The sequence below is a fragment of the Varanus komodoensis genome, unplaced genomic scaffold (genome assembly GCF_004798865.1).
Source record: "Varanus komodoensis strain SLA01 unplaced genomic scaffold, ASM479886v1 scaffold85, whole genome shotgun sequence".
Taxonomy (NCBI): domain Eukaryota; kingdom Metazoa; phylum Chordata; class Lepidosauria; order Squamata; family Varanidae; genus Varanus; species Varanus komodoensis.
This window is the reverse complement of record NW_025336543.1, coordinates 17001-34183: the sequence shown is the minus strand read 5'-3', so window position 1 is coordinate 34183 and position 17183 is coordinate 17001. Positions and strand designations below refer to the sequence as shown.

The 17183-nt window shown below is 45.5% G+C and overlaps 1 protein-coding gene across 1 annotated transcript; it reads left to right on the top strand.

Annotated features, from left to right (window-relative positions):
* Window positions 1-4833: 4833 nt before the first annotated feature.
* SLC25A18 (solute carrier family 25 member 18) lies at window positions 4834-17008 on the top strand. Its single transcript, XM_044416987.1, has 9 exons — window positions 4834-4926; window positions 5664-5786; window positions 8284-8339; window positions 9112-9202; window positions 10744-10862; window positions 12765-12939; window positions 13766-13920; window positions 16079-16154; window positions 16789-17008. The coding sequence occupies exons 1-9, from the start codon at window positions 4904-4906 to the stop codon at window positions 16928-16930; spliced, it is 960 nt and encodes a 319-aa protein (XP_044272922.1). The 5' UTR covers window positions 4834-4903; the 3' UTR covers window positions 16931-17008.
* The last annotated feature ends 175 nt before the right edge of the window (window positions 17009-17183 follow it).

Here is a 17183-nt window from a genome sequence, read left to right as displayed (position 1 = left end):
GCTCAAGGCAGTTTATTCTAAGAGCTGTTCCACGTTAAGCAAGACATGCCTGAAATCAAGCATGCACTGGAAACAAAGTAATTCAACTGATGCAGTGGCTGGGCTTCTCACCGACTCTGACAAAAACCTTTAAAGTCTGTACAATGCCTGTTAAGTGTCCAAAATACTTCCTGGACATGTTCTTGGTAATCCTTACAACAATCTGAAAGAGCATCATTCGTACCTGCAATATAGACGGCGGACAGTCTTAGAAGCATGGTCTTGCATATTGTCACCTGGTGAGTACCTTACTAAGGTAAGAACAAAGCTTTTTACTGGGTTCTCTCTTCAGCAGTATTAGCAGAAAGCAAAGTTGCTGTTAACAGGCAGTGTGATTACAGCCAGCACTTGGGAAAGCAGGACTTGCCTATGCAGGCTGAAATGCAGATACCGCTTGCCTAAAAACTGGTTTAAGGTTAAAGTTAAAAACAACACATCTTTTAGACATGTTTAGTCTCCACCCATCCATCCCCACCCAAAAAGAAAAGCCCCATGGGTGGGGTTTGGGGCACCAGTCCCAGAAGAAGAAAGTAAAGCAGCAGAGGGATGGTTGGTTCGGGTTTTGCTTTTCCCACTACTATATGTTTGAATAAAATCACTGGGAATTTGTGAACTGTCCCTTAAACATGGAATGGATTTTGTTAGTGGGAGGAATTCAGATGTGAGTCAGATGTTTAGCGCTGAGAGAGAGGGGAGGAAGGGAGGAACCCGGTCTCTTGCAAACAAGGAAGGTAAGCGGCCTTTCTTTTCCCTCTTCTGACTTCTAGCTCGGCACATGTGTTTTATTCACAGTGATGTGTTTAATGCTTGTTATTTCAGAGTCAATCTACATATTTTGCCATTGTTTATACATTACAAACAGACTTGGAGGGGAAACTGTTCAACTGGAAATTACTCCCCCTCCCCCACACACACATGCGCACATGCGCACACATTTTGAAATCAGATAAAAATTTCCCACAGGTAGTGGGGTGGTGTTGCCCCTTCTCACTTCTGTAACAATGCTACACAATGGTCCTTGTCCACACTTCAGTTTTTCATAGTTTCTAGATGCAGATATCTGCACCAACCATCACATCTAGGTAAGCCTGCATCAATACATAGCATTTCTCCTCCGTAAATCCCTGTGTAGACATACCCAACAAAGAGAAGAGAATTTATTCAGCTTAGCAAGTGCAGAAACTGCTAGAGAATTTAATGTTCTGATAGTCTCAACATGCATGTAAGTTTCTAGCTCTTAACACTAAGAAAATAGGTGAAAATGTATAGGACATAGTTGGTGATATTTCAAGGTGAAACTAGTGACAAAAAAATGTGCATTTATGCACTGAGGATACAGTTTGAAGAACTCAACTTAGTTTGGTACTGAAGGGGAGCCAGAATCTACAGAACCATCCAACACAGGATCAAGCAGAGTTGGAACTTCAAATGACAAATCTTCAATATTATAAATTCTAACTCTTGACTCTGTAAACTAACTCTAAGCAAGGGTTTTCTTTCTAGGCTATGCAGATACTAGATATTAAAACATTCTGCAGCAAACTGAATTACTAGAAACTTCAATTTTTAAATTAAACTTCTTGGGAATTTTCATATTAAATATTAATAAAATAAAATCCAGTTTCCGGATAAAGTAGTAACATCAGCAATGCTTTCTTTCTTGCAAGTTTGCCTGCTTCTCTCCCCACACTGCCAGGTGAGGCTTTCTGGATGCTATCAAGGGAAAGTCAATTGCACCTTCCATGACTGTGTTACCTATCTGTGTTGGACAAGCTTTGAGAAGCAACGATTCCATGGCATATCCACAGCTCTGTAGCTTGCCAAGGTGGGGCTCAGGGCCGCTTTATGTCCCAATACTTAGTATCAGTGAAATTCTGAATGGAGAGGTAGCTGGATTATCCAAATTTATTTAGACCCCCTCCCCCAAAAAAACCTACCTGTCTTACTGTCAGGATCCACACAAATGACACACCTGTAAAATTGTGGCTTATTGACTGACATGAGCAAGGGGTCAATAGCAAAACTGCCATATCTTTCTGCCATCTTCTGATAACAGACTAATGGGCTTCTCTGCAAGAGTTGTCAGTTGTAAACTTGTGATCCGTCACTTGTGAAAGTTAGTGGGGACTTTTCACACCGTCTTTTTCTAACAGGGTCTCTCCCAAGTTCTTCATCCTTTCTCACAGGTTTGTTTTAGAGTGAGGAAAATCTGATATTAAATTTTAAATCACAACAAACCAGAACAAAAGTCTCATTAAAAGATGAAAATCCACTGTGCTGCTGTTATACCACGTCACCAACTGATGATGGGTTAATAAAATAAGCAGAAAAATACAAAGCCCATGAAAAAGCCAGATGTAAAGGATACATTTTTCTTCAGAATGAAAATGGAAGAAGCCTCCATACAGCAGCAGATGAAGCACATCATGTAGAGAAGCTCTTAAACAAAAGTCACAGCAAAATATCCTACCTTCGACATCCTGCAGTTCTGATCTGTTCTGATCAGGTGAGCCTTGCCCGACCACACGTGCTACAGTCTTTCTGGCCGCCATTGGCTTAGCTCAGCCTCCCTCAATTTGGTGCCCACCAGAAGTTTAGGTCTTCATCTCCCGTAAGCATGGTCAACAGTCAGGAATATTGGAGGTGTCAGCACCCTTCTCTGGGCAGCTGGGTGCACAGAGCAATGGGAGACTTCACATCTTTGCAGGTTCACTGAGCAGGATAAACTCTGCAGCTACAGCTTCTGGAATGTGATTGTAGTATGAGCTCACTGCTTGACGATTTCGCAGGGTGTGTGTGTATTACACATTGATTTCTGGCAGCTATGCAATACCTGTGCAGGAGTTACATCGCGTGACAGGTCAGACGGGTCACAAATGCCAGTTCTGGAGAAAGGCATACGGGCTGCTGTGATCACACTTCAGCAGTCTGCATAGCTTTAGCAGCCTGTGTAATGTTGTATTACCCTGTGCATTGTTTCTGTGGGCTGAACTGCTCCTGCTTCCTGCTTTCTCTGGTGAGAATGGGTGGCGCAGACAGCCCCTTAGCAAATGCCTTGTACCAAAACTAACTCATACAAGGGGCTAGTTCTCTTGATTCAGAGAAGACTGCTAGGATGGATTGCTGGGGATGGGGGCACCAGCAGCCAGAAACGCACGATCCATATCATAAACAAAACAAAAATCAAGTCACTGTAACCACTTTTGGTAATAGAGCTTATGGACATTTGAATGGTGGTGACTAATACCAGCAGTGCTATTTTGGTCACGCATGCAGATCCAGAGAGTTTTCCTAGCAAACATGTTACTAGATAATGCGAACTGCTTGTACATGATTCATTCTTTGTGTGTGAGTCATTAGGCTTGCAAAAATTGTTGCCTGGCTTGTTTTAGCACGGCTTACATAACACAATGATGCCCATAAACACACGAGGTCTTTAACAATGACTAAGGCAGCATCAAGGCTTACCCAACCCACTTACAAGTGGGCAGCTATTTTTATTGTGAACATCCCCTCCCTGGATGGCTTCACTAATGTTCTTTTCCGGCCTTCTGAGGAGCTTTTGCTGCCACCTTCAGGCACAACCAAAAAGAGAAGATTAGTCAACCTCACATTTCTCCCGCTGATCTGTGGACCTCATTTCAACTACTACTTCATAAAAACCTGTTTCAGTGAATCTTGGAATTTCTGACCTTCAGAAAAATGCAACATTGGTGATCTGAAAGAAGAATGTACTAAACAGCTATTTTGTGCTTGCTTCTCTCTCTTCATCCAAAGCAAGTCATCTAAAGCACATCTCTGTGAAACCTTTGCTTGATCACTGCAATCTCAGTTTTCTGTACCTTTAGCTATCTCACATCAGGGATCTGTGTCAATTCCATAAATCTAGAAATTCCAGTCACTCTTTCCCTACTAAATTCTGTGGTGACTAATACAGGCTTGAACAGTGCAACAGCTGGTTGATGCTCGCAAGCCTTTTATTGGTTTCCTTGGGTTTGCTTTTGCCCACATTCCCTTCCTTCCACGTGGGTCCCTTGCCCCAACCCCATAATTTTCAGTATGCTGTGGATTTCCCAAGGACTTCATTTGCAAAATGCTGACTCAAAAATTCCCAGGATGGCTTGTATTACAGATAAAAGCCCTTCTGCAGGTCTCGGGGTGCTTCCAAATAGATGTCAATGGCTAGAGTTTCTATTCCCCCCAATCACCATGGATTTTCTATGGAGGGAAAAGATGGAAGACAGGGTAGGAAAACACGGGGATCAGTTGCAGGACATTTTTCTTGTCTCAGATTATACTGCAGAAGTCTCATCTAGAAGCACCTCAAGTGCCTCATCTTTTTCTCTTCGCTTTGGGGCTGGTGAATCCCAAACCCCTTTCCTTTATCTCAGAGCAGCCGTTCAACTGGCTTTCTTCTGAGTAAACATTTGGAAGATCGTGGTGCACTTTTCATTCTAGTGGCTCTGAATTCTTATTCCGAGCTTCCGTGGATTCATGGCACATCTGCGCTCCGCTGGGAGTGTTGGTGGGGGAACGTACATCCTAGCAGCAAGGAGAGAACAGGAAATAGTCCAACCTGGTTTAAGCGGGAAAACATTGTGGAGAGAATCTATCCATCTGACTTCACTAAAGATCTTACAAGTCTTCTTCTGGAGTTGATTAAATGATAAAGGGCCATTCTCCTTTTGAACTGACAATGCCATTTGTTACCTGAATTACACCCCTGGCAAGTAGTATATCAAAGAGGCAGTAATGATGTTCTCTCTCCCAGGTGAGCAGAGGCAAAGAGGAAAACACGCCTGTGCTTGAGAGTTTTCCTGTGTCAGCAGCTGTTGCCACCACAAAACTACATCCCCAAGGAGCAATGGGGAACAAGAAGAAGATTAGGTCAGCGCCTTTTGCTTCTTTTCTTTTATAGTGTGGGACTCCGCTCTCCAGCAATGCAAATGATGCTTGTCAGCTGGGAGCTGGTGGACAGGGTGTGGGAGGAGCATAAGATAGTGAAGGTAGATTTCCAGATGATTTGCACTAGATTGGCAAAGGTTTCTGACTGCCAGTTAACAACAGCAACAGGAATATGATTTTTCCCATTGAAATTAGACTGCTGAAATGAAGAAAGCTTAGGAAGAAGCAGATATGTGTGTGAAAAAACCTGTACATTCAGTTAGGTTCTGGTGCTTGAAAGCAATTTCAGAAGCATAGAATATGCTGAGAAGCACTCTGGTCTTTAATTCTGATGTCTGCCCATCCTGCGATAATTAATGCCCTGTCTGTTTAACCCATTTGATTTATATATATAATCATAGATTAGTAGAATTGAAAGGGGCCAGGAAGGCCACTGGAGCTAAATTCTAGCTCAGGGCAGGACCCCAAGTTAAGCCATTACTCTCAGAGGCCTACCCAGCTGCATCTTGAATTCCTCTAGTGTAGGAGAGCCCACAGTCTCCCTAGGTGGTCAGTTCCATTATTGCACTGCTCTTACACTCAGGAAGTTCTTCCAGATCGTCAGCCAGAGATTTTAAAAGGCTTCATGTTGATCAAGCAGTAAGATAGCCCCAAGCCATGATGAGGCCTGCTTGGTGGGTATCAGCTGAAAACTTGCTAAACTTTCTCCTTCTTTCCAGCCTTCCAGCAAAGTTAATCAATGGAGGTGTGGCAGGGCTTGTGGGTGTGGCTTGTGTTTTCCCCATTGATTTGGCCAAAACCCGTCTTCAGAACCAACAAGGACGAACAATCTACACTGGAATGTATGTATGCCAGAGTTTGATTTAGTATGATCTGGGATGGTAGAGAACATCCAGACCAGAGTTTAAGGAAGTCCAAGCTTGTTCTAATTATATATCTTCTATATATCGTGTTGGGAATGGCCAAGATCTTTCCAAGTTTCCTATCTTTGCTTCCTATTTCGCAAAGATCATTTGCCTGGATAATATTATGTAATTAATGTTCTCGGTCTTCAGTATTTTATACATCCTGAGAACTTAATCAGTGTCTCGCATTTCAGGTTCTGCTGCAAAAAGTGTGTCTTGTTTGGGAAAATCTGGAAGCCATTTCCAGGCCGGTTTTGGCAGTTAACACACATGTTTATACACATATATGCCTTTGTTTCAAGACAACCCAATTTCTCTTTGGAAATTGCAAAATATGTGGCAACAACGAAGAGTCTCGTGACACCTTAAAGACATTTTCAATGCATAAGCTTTTGTGGCCTAGAGTTTGCTTCAAAAGATGTGCAAAATAGGTTACTTTGGATTGGTCTCGGAACGGCTGGGAGTGCCAGGCAGTCTGACTTGTGCCAACCTGCCGTCCCTCGATCTGTCTCATTACCAGTGATGAAGAATGAGCCAGCTGCCAGTCCATTTGGCTTCCGTATACGGAGCATGTGCACCATTAGTACTTCTGCTCAGCAGAAGAATGTCTCAGGCCAGATAGGATGCTGGCTGAGGATCACACGTCATGTTCTCTGATAAAGGTAGAACCTACAGAAAAAGGAAGAGAACAAGGGGGAGAGACAAAAGGAGGTGGCCCACCCGCTTTTTGTTCTGCCTCACCTTCTTTGGTCTCGACCCCACCGACAGCCTGCATCTCCTGAGGTCCCTCCACGATGCAGAGTGGAGCCCCTGCCTCAGGTACCACAGCAGAAGGACCAGAGATGACACCACTTGCCCCCACTCCTGGCCCCCCTCCCACCAGGAGGTATCACCACTGCTGCCGCCAGCAGGTGCCCTGCAGGGCTCTGCCAGATGTTCCTCCACCAGGGCATTTTCTGCAGCAACAGAATGTCTGGTGGGCCACTCTTGGGAAGAGCCCCCTGCTGGACAGCCACCCTGGCCTCTCTTCAGAAAGCTGACCAGACAAAATTCCTGGCTCAGAGCCAAGCATGATGGGAGGAGTGTCTGCAGATGTTCCCCTGATCCCCTCTCCCTCAACACCTGCCTGTGAGAAAGGTGCTCAGAGCTGGGCATTTGTCCTGGCCATCTCTCTGAAAAGCTGTGCTGGCTGCTCAGGGTGGTGAAGAAGAAGGGGAGTAGGATTACCCCTGGGGAAAGACATCCCTTGGATGAGAGAAAAAAATGTACCCAAGGGAGAAGCAAAAAGTAACTTGCAAAATGTTGTTGCCTTCACCTCCCTGAAGCACCTGCTCCTGGCCATGAAAGATCATACTGCAGTAAATCTGCTAGACTTTAAGATGCTGCAAGCGTCTTGGTTGTTTTGTTGCAACAGACTAACACAACTGCCCTTCCAATTAATGGTGAGCAATTATAGAATATTTTATGAGATCTGAAGTATTTCACATATATTGCCTGAGTAACATAATACAGCTGGCAGGTTGGGGGTCGAGAGAAAGGGGTGTGCTGAAGGCCACCTAGTGCAGCTTTCCACAACCTGTTGGCCTCCAAATTTTTGGGCCACAACTTCTGGCATTCTTGATCCTTGGCCATTCTGACTGGGGACAATGGGAATTGAAATCCAAAACATCTGGAGGATACCAAGTTGAGGAAGGTTGATCTAGTGAGTTCCCAACAAAGTCACAACTTGGTTCACTGGGCTACTGTTCAGACAAGGTTTCCTGGACATCTCTCTTGATGCCCATCAGGGTGTATGAGAAAAAGTGTATTGCATATACATGCACCATGCATGAGGTACTGGTATGACAGTGAAAAAGCAAAGAGAGAGATTAGTTGGCCAGCAGAGGAATAGGGGGAGAGAAAGAGTGGCTTTCTGTGAAATAGGTTTAGGCTGGTGCTGGAAATTGTGTGTTAAAAGCATGTTGTGGCATGCTGTGTAGACAGTCATTTGGGCAGGTTTCTTTGTAACTGCCAACACCTCCCCTGTTGGCTATTCAGTGGTGATGCCCAGGAAAGTCTTTCAAGTTGCCAAATGTGCCCCTGTGCCCCAAAATATTGCTCACTCAGGCTTAGACTAGCTAGCTTTAAGAGAGGACAATAGCCAACGGTTGGCTATTTTATTTAGCTGTCTGCTCATGTATCCGTGTTCTGCATCTTGATCAAAATTCCACAGTGTAGATGACCAGTAAAGATTGAGGAGAAATATTTGGGATGAGTGTTTTAGACATACAGTGCCACAAAGAAGAAGGCCCTTGCACCATGTAACTGCGCACCAAACTCTGAACAGAGAACACGGAGAAGAGGGAGCGGTGAGATAGTCATAAATATAATCTAGAACCTTGGAATGCCTAGCATGCATGCATGCTCTCTCCCCACCCACTCTCTCTCATTTTAGGTGGGACTGCTTGGTGAAAACTATTCGCTCGGATGGGTTCTTCGGCATGTATCGAGGTAATCCGTAAAAACTGAAGGCCTTTTCTGTATCACTGAATTGTGGAAGTATCTTGCATCTATGAAAATGCACTGTTTTTGCTTGTAATCAAGGTGCTTACAATAGCCCCTGAAGTCCTAAACAACTTGGGGCCAGGTTATCTGAAGGAATGTCCATCACCATATATACCAACCCGATCATCTAAGGCGCTCTTCTGCATTCCTCCACTGATGAAATAAAGGGGGAAATGGCAAAAGAGAAGGGCCTTTTCTGCAGTAGCACTCCAGTTATGGAACTCTCTTCCATCAGAGATCCAGATGGTGCCATCACTTTACTCTTTTAGGCACCAATTAAAAACTTTGCTTTTTCACCATTACTTCAGTGGGTGAGCCCTTGGTCTATGGTCTCAATAGCTTATGCTGCTAATTGCTGCTGCCTGCACCAGCTTTTATCTTATGTATTTTATTTATTTAGCTTAAATTTACTAAGATGATAATAGCTTAAGTTATTGATTACTTAATGCTATGTCTATTTTTATTATTGATTTTATTTTACTGTTGTTTTTATATTATAAACTGTTTTAAAAGTATTATGCATATTGTGTATTATGTGCTATTTTAATTCTAGCTTAAGGGCCTTATGGCTAATGGGGTGGCATGCAAGTCAAATACATAAATGAGTGAGTAAATCCTATTGGAAACCTTCAGGGCAGGGATGTGCGTGTGTGTTCAGAAGACATTGCTGTTAATGCACCATAATGCAAGACCACCTGCCTCTCCCATCCTCTCACAGGAGCCGCTGTGAACCTAACTCTCGTCACGCCTGAGAAAGCGATCAAGTTGGCTGCCAACGATTTCTTCCGGCAGCTGCTCTCCCAGGATGGGTATGAGGCAAACAGCGCGCTCTGCCTTTAATCTTGCTCCAATGTGGGTTTTTCCTTCCTAGGAACACTGAAGCCTAAAATATATGAGGGCGATGTATTGACTGTGAGCCACTGGTCTAATTACTACATGTTCTTGTCTTGCTCTGTGTTGTTGCTGATGAGAACTCTCTGCAGATGTACATATAGTTTCTTTATTTGTTTTAAAGATTTTGGTACTGCCCTTCCCACGCATAAGTGGGTTCAGGAGTGGGGAACTAAGATATCATTCCAGAAAAAAAGGAATGCTAAATTTCCCATAAATGTATGCTTAAAATTAAACTTCTCTCCTATAGTTGCTGTGCTTGCCTCACTAGGCTTTAAGGAACAGAAATACACAGTGAAAGTCAGATGCATTTCAAGGAATAAAGGATAGATTTAAAAGGATAAATTGATATGGGTACAACTCTGACTACCTTCCACCACTTGGGCAAGAATGTTTCCTTTACAACATCGCTTTCCCAGGAAGTAATCATGGGTGCAGCCAAGAAGGTTGCCAGTATTTGAACAACAACAAGGAAGATTTTTAAAAGCAGTTGTAGAAGTCCCAAACAAAAAAAAGGCAAAAATAGTTTGATAACACTTATTATGGTGCTTGGAAGCAGTTGTGTTTTAGCGCTGGTGGTATTTTCAGAATATGTAAAGTTATGTTTAATGATCTTTAAAAGATGCTTTACTTGCTTTTATGATTTCTAGTTTCCTTTGATAAACAGGCATCAAAACATGGTGGGAAGAATGTATTGGCACAATTGTCCATTTTGTCAACATTTCAACCAGCTCCTACTTTTGCCCCTTTACCATTGATCTTCTGGGTAAATCATGATCATCTTTAGATGTTCAGAGATTTTGTCTGGCCTTGGTAGCAAACCAAAAGTCATAATCATACTCCACTTCCTTTCGGTTCAGTCCTATGTACATTTACTCAGAAGGAAGCCCCATTGTGCTCAGTAGGGCTTACTCCCAGGTAAGTGTGCATCAGATTGCAACTTTAGTCCCTGACCTGTGGGAAAGGCGCAAAGGCTTGTCTTAGTGTGGGCTGGCTGAGGTGTGCCACGTACCGTGGTCAAAAGGGCCAACCTTCCTCTCCAGAGGGAAAGGGAAAGATGGGGGCTCGCTTCGCCAGCACGCAGACCAAGGCCCCAGGAGCTCCTCAGTTCCTTACCACTATCCTGACCTTTCTCTGTAGCTTGGAGTCAGAGAGGATGCTGCGTCTCCATACTTGCAGCTCAACTGTAGGCATGATCTCCAAGCTAGACGGCTCACCTGGGGCTGCTCTGGTCGCCATTACCAGCAGCCAGGGAGTCACTCAGCGCAGGAGTGGAAATATGGGCAGCTGCTTCTCTCCAGGCTGTGAGTCGCTTCGCTGCCTGCTTTCTGCACCTCGCGTTGCTGTGGCAGGCAGAGGAACGGGCCAGCCATGTTCTTTCTTGGTCTTTTGGCAAGCCTGAACGAGCTCCGTGAGCCGCTTCTGAGCTGTCCTGTGGCATTTGTGCTTCTCTCCGCAGGAAAGAATTGCCATTGGCGAGGGAGATGCTGGCTGGCTGCGGAGCTGGGATGTGCCAGGTGGTGGTCACCTCTCCAATGGAGATGCTGAAGATCCAGCTGCAGGATGCTGGACGGCTAGGTGAGGCCCTTTGTGACCAAGGAAGGGGAGCGCTGCGTGGTTCTGTGTCCTTTGCAGCAGCTCGCCGTAGCAGGCACAGCTGTGAGCTTTTGTTGCCTCCCCGGTAAGCCTGGTGTGTGTGTGCGCCTTGGAAATGAGTTGTGAATACGCTGCTAGAGCCGAGGGTGGGGCAAACCATTTTGCAGGCGACATGACCTCCACCCCCAGACCAAACCAGTGGGTCTGATGATGTGAGTAGGCAGGGACTCTCTTCTGAAGTCCCTCCCACGACATCACCCACCTTCCACCCGGTTCTTTCCCTCTCCAGGCCTCTCACTGCCAGGCAAACAGGACTCAGACGGAGCTTGTGTTTGGCCTCTGTTGCAGATATGGATAAATTTTATTTATTTATTTAAAACATTTCTATGCCTCCCCCATCGCAACAAAGCCTCAGGGTGGCTCACAGCATAATTAAAACATATAAGCAACAATTAATACAATTAAAAATTAAAAAGCCCAGTAACATCTCGGCTTAAAATGTTAAAACCTATAAATACATAATAAGTTAACAATTAAAATCAGTTTTCAATAAAAAGGTCTTAGCCTGCATGCATGTGATGCGCACCAGGACACTATGCCAAGCTCAACGGGCTGTTTCTTGGCCTGCAGGAGCTGAAACATCTGTTAAGCCATGGCAGCGCTCGTCAGACCATGTGTTCCTTTGCACCACAGGTATACTAGAAAAGCAGCTTCCTTAGGTTTTAAACCAGAACAGGGCAGGCTCTTGCAGGGTCAATGAACACAGCAGGCAACAGGCCGCAATGCATTGTGGGCCATCAGTAGTCATCTTGTGTAGGCGACTAAGCAACTTATATCCTCTTTGCACATGTGCAATGTTGAGGGACTGCTGTTGAAAGTCTCGGTGTTACGGCTTTCACAAGAAGGCAGGCTTCAATGCTCTCAGGCAACCTTTCTCCCAGATGTGTTGGATTGCAATTCCTACTATTCTCAGTCAGCATGGGCAAAGGAGGTTACCCAGATTGGGGAAGATGGCTCAAGAGTCCCCAGAAACACTGTCTGCAGGAGCACTTATCTCTCCTAATTAAAGGATGCCATGGATTCTTATTACATTAGAGCTCACATAAAATTGATTGATACTGGCACTGGTCATAAAAGTATGTTCTTCTTTGTGGTTTTTGTGCATCACACATATGAGCTTGGGGGCCTGCACAAGATGTAGATAAAGGCAATAGCTCAGCGTGCTGGATTGGATGGGAGCCCCTCCCCTTCTCATTCCTGTGTTCATAGGGGAGAGCCTTCTGCCTTGTCCCTTAGCTTCTTTTCAATCGCCATTGCATAGACTGTAGAGATGACATTATAAAATTGATTGATGTTGACACTAGTCCTGAAAATATGTTGTGTGTGCACAGGTCCAAACAGATTAGGAATGGGGGGAAATTTGCTTGGTTTACATTTTAATACAAGCCAATCTGACTTAATAGATATGTAAATCAGGGTTTTTCTACAAATGGGTTTTCACACATCTCTGAACTTTTTCATGCAGTTTGTAGACAAAAGCTGTCTATAAAAATGCATGTTGTTGCTGCTGCAGTTGCTATGTGCCTTCAGGCCGTCTCCCACTTGTGAATGAAAGCTCTCTAAAATGTCCATGTTAGAGAAAACTGCGTGCCCAAAATGCATGTTAGAGGAAATGGTGTTCACAAATGTAAATATTAGAGAATCGTGTACAAAAATGCATACAGGTTTTCATGCTGACTTTCAATCAAAACTTTAGCAAAGTAATGTGGAAATGGGATAGAATGAATGTGTGCTTCCAAGTCGGAAGCAGAGGAAGGTGAAAGAGACAAATATGTCCATCCACTGGTGAAATCCAGTTAAGTTTTCTTTCCTGTTTTCTATTAGCTGCTCATCAGCAAAATGCCTTGGGACAGGATGGAGCAGCTGCCGCCTCCTCCCGTCTGCCTCCTGGGCACTCGCCCCCCTCAAATCGCCCCTCCGCCATCGTGATTGCCAGGGATCTCCTGCGCACCCAGGGACTAGCAGGCCTGTATAAAGGGCTAGGAGCCACCCTGCTCAGGTGAAAAGACGGTGGGACCTCCTTTTCCTGACTTCATAGGATGGCAACCTTTAGTCGTCCGGAGAAAGAAAACCTGGGGGAGATTGCACACAAGATGTGCAGTCTTTGCATATTGGTCTCTGCACCATGGGTTGGAGGCAAGACTGTGCTCCTTTCCACATGTTTCATATTGGGAAAGCATTTGCTTATCTAACCCAAGGGAGGGCTTTGGCTTCCTAAGCAGCACCTGGATTCAGGTGCTCCACATGATCTCCTGTGTGCTTAAGACTCCACTGACTTCAGGATGAAGGACAGCTCCGTGCACATAGGCTAATTGGTTGCTTGCAAAGCTGCTCTGTGTGTATGTGGAATGCTGGATCCAGGACAGACACTGTGGCTCTGTACAGAGAGCAGTCCTGGGGCTTACAGGCCTAGGTTCGTGACTGCTAATCTGGAATAATAGCCACTAGTTTATTGTCCCCAGTTCTTCATCCAAAGAGCATAACATAGTTTATATGTGATTCCCAATGGGCTTTCACTGAGACAGCTTAAAGCGCCAGAAGGGCTTAGTTTTAGCCATCGAGAATGTCATTTGCCTTCAGAATATTCTCTGGGCATAGGAATTTGGATTCAAGTTGCACTGCAGCTGGGGCTTTTGCCCAAAACTACATAGACTTTCATCTGATTGCATTGTGACTGTTGCAATTTCTGAAAGGGAAAGAGCACTTTTATTGTTCATCCACACAACTAGGTCTGAAAAACAGCCTTCAGCAAGAGACTTTTGGGAAGGGGGGAATCAGTCAACTACTATTGTTTACCTACAGTATCCTACTTGCACTCCCAACAGAGATGTGCCTTTTTCCATTATTTATTTTCCACTGTTTGCCAACATTAACAAGCTGGGGCAGGAGAGCAGTGAAGAAAAAGCCTCTTTCTTGCATTCATTTCTGTCTGGCTGCGGGGCAGGATCAGTGGCTGCAGTGGCAGTGACTCCCCTGGATGGTAGGTATTAGGCTCCTGTGAAAGAGTTGGGATGAGGGTGCGGGGCTTTTTCCTTTGGTTTGGTTTCCTTACAAACGCTGGCCATGATGCCACCAGTGAATGATCCAGGGCTCCTCAAAGCAGCTCCAAGATCATGCAGCTTCTTTCAGGGCTGCTTTACAAGTTACTTTTCTGGGTTCATGCACTTGGCAAAATGATCTGCATTTTGCACATGCCTTTTCTCAGAGAATAATATATGAGGTGGCTCCCAGCTATTAAGAATAATTGGTTGATCTCACACAGCATTTACCCCAGGAAGAAATATTTCTTACAAGCTGTCGTAGAGGTGGTAATAGCTGCTGCTACTGTTAAATTTATACCCCAGTCTTTTTTCTCTTGCAAGGAGCCAAGTCACCTTACATGGTCCTCCTCCTTTCCATTTAATCCTCACAGCAATTCAGTAATGCAGGTTAGGCTGAGAATCACTGACTGGTCCAAAGACTCCCATGCACCTGCATGGGGACCAGAGCCTGGATCCCCTCAGTCCAGCATTCTAACCACTGGCTCTCAAATGAGTAAACATTGCCTGGAGCAACACTGTCCTGGACAGAGAGGCCTGGCTTTAAATCACTGCTCAGACGGGGGATGATCATGGACCAAGTCTATCCCAAGCCTAAGCTACCTACTGGATATGGGGAAGAACTGTATATGCTACTCCGAGATTCATGGCAGAACTTGTAGATTTATTTTTCAGTTAAAATCTCAGTCTTTCAGCTAGAGGTCTCAATTGAAACCTGAGTTCAATAGGTACCCTCATGAAAATGAGATGGCACCATTTGGGGGGAATCCTTGGAGCCTTGCTGGGCTACCTTACAGCACTGCTGTGGTTATTAGACCTGGTGCCTGCAGCTACCGAAGACAAACCTGGACTCTCCCAGGGAAGTTCAGGACGCTGGCTTTACCATCCTGCCAGCCCTTTCCCACCTGGCCTGGCCTCTCCCAGAGGCACCCACGCCATCCGGCCTCTCCTTCTGGCTGACAGTGTTGCTGGCTGGACTGGGCTCTGGGAGTTGGAGCTGCTGGCAAGAGGGGTGACAATAGCCCTGAAAGGGACAACACCAAAGAGGGCTGCCCCTTGGGGGAAGCTGTTTTGGTGGGACACAAAAGTAAGGATCCCCTCTCTAACATTGCACACACCTGTCTGCTTCCAGTCTCTTGGGGGAGGCTTGCTCCTCCTCCACAGATGTTGAGCTCGTACAGTAGAGGGAGGGTATGGGACTAAGCAGGCCAGCTAGTGAGTGATGTGTAGAAGGAGATAGGGTGCTGGGTGGACTAGTATCTATTTGCTAGATACTTCCAGGACGAAATTGCTTGCCTCCACTGGGGCTTGAACTCCCATGTTATCACAGTGGAATCAGGTGGGGTATCTAGAGCAGAACCTGACCAACTTCTCGTGGATGAGTTCCAGTTAGTAAAGCTTGTAGATGATGACAAAGTGCTTGGACAGGATTGTGCAACCACATCCGTGCCGGATCCTTGCCCCTCTTGCTAAAAGCTAGCAAGAAGAAAGCAGCTGGCTAGGCCACGGAGGTGATTAATGCCTCTTTCCAGGAAGGAGTGGTCACATGACCCCTGCATTACGTGGTAGTGGAGCCACTCCTAAAGAAACCTTCTCTGGACTCAGATCTTATCTTTACGTGGGTGACAAACATCCCCTTCTTGGGCAAGAGTGTGTGCAGTGGCCAACCAGCCCCAGGCACTCCTGCATGAGACTGATTATCCGGATCCATTTCAGGCAGAATTCAGGCCAGGTTTTGGCACAGAAACAGCTTTGGTTGTCCTGTAAGGACAGAGAGGGGGAAGTGCTACGCTGTTGGTTCTCCTAGATCTCTCTCAGCAGTTTTCAATACCATCGGCCTTGGTGTCTTCTGGGTTGGTTAAGAGTAGAGGGCGCTGCATTGTCGTGGTTCTGCTCCTGCTTAGATGGCCGCCTGGCTCCAAAAGGTGGTGCTTGGGGAATCCTCACACGCCCTTGGACAACCGTTAATGCTCATGTTGTTATCAAAATTACAGAGCTAATCCAAATCAAAATTTACACTTCAATATCAGTATACAAAGAATAAACTCTACAAGCCAGTTAACAGTGCATTAGTTTAAATTAAATAATCATTTGTTTTAGTTCTAAAAACCCGCATTCAAACTCTCAAGAAAGGCCTGGGAGAAGATACCTACAATGGAATCATTGACTGCACCAGGTAAGCAGAACTAGTAGTTTACTAGCTGTAAACTACTAGGGGGTGGCCAGATTTGCTCAAAGGAAGAGCCACATATGGTGCAAGACAGGTGTTTGAGGGCGGCAAGCAAGCCTCTGCGGGTGGCAGTGAGTGGCGAGGGGGCACCTGTGGCAGCGTGGTGAGCCACAAAAATGAACTCAGTGAGCTGCATGTGGCTCCCAAGCCTGTTTGGCCACCCGGTCTATACCAGTGGCAAAGTTACACTCCTGGTATGGATTCTTATGCAACTAAATCATCGCCGTCCACATACAAGAAACAGGTTGAGCAGGCTTCTGGAAACTCCAACACTTGTAGGAACACCAGAACTATTTAGTAAAAAACCTAAGGGGCTCCCTCGCCTTTACTTATAGCCCGGTGAGAACCCCAGCAGGCGCAGTGGCTACAAAATGCGGACTGATGGATGTGGTGGTGGCGGGGAATGGACTGCAGCGGACAGGAGAGAGGCACGAGAGGCGGTATCAGGGGCCGTCGCTGCCTCCCCAGTGAAGCCTGTATTCTACGCAGAGCCCTTTTGTGGCTGACTCGAATCCCCAATTTTTAGTAGCTGAAACGACTCAGAATTACTTAATCAACCCACTGTGTTTTTCCCCTGCAGGAAGATCTGGACCCACGAAGGCCCCGCTGCATTCATGAAGGGAGCGGGCTGCCGCGCGCTTGTGATAGCCCCTCTGTTTGGCATAGCTCAGGGGGTCTATTTCATTGGCATTGGAGAATATATCTTGGGGTTCTTGAAGTAAGGCCAATTCCAGCTGCAGGGACTCCAGCTCAAGGTTGCACGAATTCAGCTGAACTGCTTTGTGACAATGCCCTGTAAGACTCTGTACTGTTGTGCTCATCAGTGCTTTTCTTCCTAAAGAAGCTTCTGTCCACTACAGAGGACCATCAAGTGCCTGATAATCCAAGCGACCACTTTTCCTTCAGATGCAGACCCTCTCGCATTGCAAAGATAATACTAGAAAAGCTGAAAGCAAAGTCTGCAAAACAATTTCC

Coding starts and splice junctions, on each gene's coding strand:
- SLC25A18 (XM_044416987.1), top strand. CDS start 4,904: ATGGGGAACAAGAAGAAGATTAG. Junction 5,787..8,283: donor CGAACAATCTACACTGGAAT/GTATGTATGCCA, acceptor CTCTCATTTTAG/GTGGGACTGCTTGGTGAAAA. Junction 13,921..16,078: donor GGCAGTGACTCCCCTGGATG/GTAGGTATTAGG, acceptor CATTTGTTTTAG/TTCTAAAAACCCGCATTCAA.